General features: G+C 40.9%; 1 protein-coding gene across 1 annotated transcript; it reads right to left on the reverse strand.

Moving 5' to 3' along the window:
- Nucleotides 1-887: 887 nt before the first annotated feature.
- Nucleotides 888-1,643, reverse strand: LOC121224533 (uncharacterized). The gene is made up of 2 exons (XM_041107983.1): nucleotides 1,143-1,643; nucleotides 888-1,028 (listed from the first exon to the last, which is right to left on the reverse strand). Exons 1-2 carry the CDS (start codon nucleotides 1,641-1,643, stop codon nucleotides 888-890), a joined length of 642 nt encoding a protein of 213 aa, XP_040963917.1.
- Nucleotides 1,644-2,309: the final 666 nt, after the last annotated feature.

Below are 2,309 nucleotides of genomic sequence, written 5' to 3' on the forward strand. Positions count from 1 at the left end.
CGAGATTGGATCCATTCGGCCTCATCCACTTTTAACTATGCCAAAACTCGGAGAGAAGGAATTTCAACTTCAATGGGTAAAACTGCCTCCATTCCATAAACCAACGAAAAATGTGTTGCCCCAGTAGAAGTCCTGATGGATGTTCGGTAAGCGAGAAGAGCGAAAGGTAACTTCTCATGCCAATCTTTGTAAGTTTTAGCCATTTTCGCCACGATTTTCTTGATATTTTTATTCGCTGCTTCCACTGCACCATTCATTTTTGGGCGATATGGTGATGAATTATGGTGTCTAATGTTGAAATGATCGCAGATTTCCGCTATTGTGCTGTTATTCAGATTCAACGCATTGTCAGATATGATTCTTTCTGGCATTCCATATCGACATATGATCTCCTTCTTCAAAAACTTACTGACTGCTGACTTCGTGACATTAGCATATGAGGCTGCCTCTACCCACTTAGTGATGTAGTCAATAACCACAAAAATGAAACGATGTCCATTAGAAGCCTTCGGTGATATTGGTCCAATGACGTCCATACCCCACATGGAGAAAGGCCATGGAGAAGTCATAACATGAAGAGGAGAAGGAGGCGCGTGCATTTTATCCCCATAAATTTTGCATTTATGGCATTTCTTGGCATGATTGATGCAATCTCCTTCCATGGTGGTCCATTAATACCTGAATCTCATAATTTGTCTAGCCATGGTGAATCCATTAGCGTGCGTTCCACAAACACCTTCATGGACTTCTTCTAAAATTTCTTTAGCCTCTACAGCGTCCACGCATCTCAACAGTACTCGATCCTTTCCCCTTTTGTATAAGATCTCCCCATCTAAGACATAGTCAATAGCTAGTCTCCTCAATGTCCTCTTATCATTCTCTGTTGCCTAATCAGGATATTCGCGATTCTTCACATATTGCAATATATCTTGGTACCAGGGACGATTATCATTCTCCACTTCTTCAATGCTGTAACAGTGGGCTGGGATCTCATAAATACTAATTTGAATGGGCTTCATGTCCTCTAACTGATTGACTTTAATCATGGAAGCTAAAGTAGCAAGAGTATCAGCCATCTGATTTTCTTCCCGTGGGAGATAACAAAAGGTAATGTTGTCAAACTCTTCGATCAATTCCAAAACCAATCTCCGATAATGAATCAATTTAGGGTCTCTTGTCTCCCATTCCCCTCTTAGCTGGTATATTACCAATGTTGAGTCTCCGTACACCTCTAATGTCTTGATTTTCCTCTCTATGGTTGCCCGTATACCCATGATGCAGGCTTCATACTCAGCCATGTTATTAGTGCTATCAAAGTCTAATTTACTGGTGAAAGGATGATAATCTCCATTCGGAGACACCAGGATTGCCCCAATCCCATTGCCTAGTGCATTCGATGCTCCATCAAAGTTTAATCTCCAAGAGTGATTTTCTTGGGGATCCTCTTCAGCATTTGCCACATACATCAAATCTTCATTCAGGAAATAAAAGTCCAAAGGTTCATAATCTTCCAAAGCTCTGCTAGCCAAGAAATCTGCTATTGCACTCCCCTTGATGGCCTTCTGACTCAGATATACTATATCAAACTCAGAGAGCAGGATTTGCCATCTAGCCATTCTTCCATTCAATGCTGTCGACTCCATCATCTACTTCAAAGGGTCTAATTTTGAGATTAGCCAAGTCGTATGATAGAGTAAGTATTGCCTCAACCTTTTGGTCGTCCAAATTAAGGCGCAACACAATTTTTCGATAGGCGAATATCTCATCTCACAATCAATGAATTTTTTGCTGAGATAGTAAATCGCCTTTTCCTTCTTTCTAGTCGCATCATGTTGACCCAGTACGCATCCCATAGAGTTGTCGAACACCGTTAAATACAAAATCAAGGGTTTGTCTAGGCTAGGTGGTGACAGCACTGGAGTGTTAGATAAGTATTGCTTTATCTTCTCAAAGGCTTTCTGGCATTCTTCATTCCAGACATCGAGATTATGTTTCTTCAATAAGCGAAATATAGGATCACATTTCTCAGTCAACTGTGAAATGAACCGAGCAATGTAATTCAATCTTCCTAAGAAGCCTCGAACTTCTTTCTGGGTACGTGGTGGCGATAAATCCCGTATTGCCTTGACTTTGTCTGGATCAATCTCGATTCCTTTTTTACTGACTACAAAGCCTAACAACTTTCCTGACCTGGCTCCAAAAGTGCATTTTGTCGGATTAAGCTTGAGTTGGAACTTCCTTAATCTTAAGAACAATTTTCTCAGGTCCTGCACATGTTCCTCCTCTGTTCTGGATTTGGCAATCATATC

This window comes from Gossypium hirsutum, chromosome D12 (assembly GCF_007990345.1).
Source record: "Gossypium hirsutum isolate 1008001.06 chromosome D12, Gossypium_hirsutum_v2.1, whole genome shotgun sequence".
Classification (NCBI taxonomy): Eukaryota; Viridiplantae; Streptophyta; class Magnoliopsida; order Malvales; family Malvaceae; genus Gossypium; species Gossypium hirsutum.

Excerpts from the sequence above, each read along its gene's own strand:
- LOC121224533 (XM_041107983.1), bottom strand. The coding sequence starts at position 1,643 with ATGGAGTCGACAGCATTGAATGGAAGAATGGCTAGATGGCAAATCCTG. Across the intron at positions 1,029-1,142 it reads TGATTCATTATCGGAGATTG|TTAGAGGACATGAAGCCCAT; the intron begins GTTTTGGAATTG and ends AAAGTCAATCAG.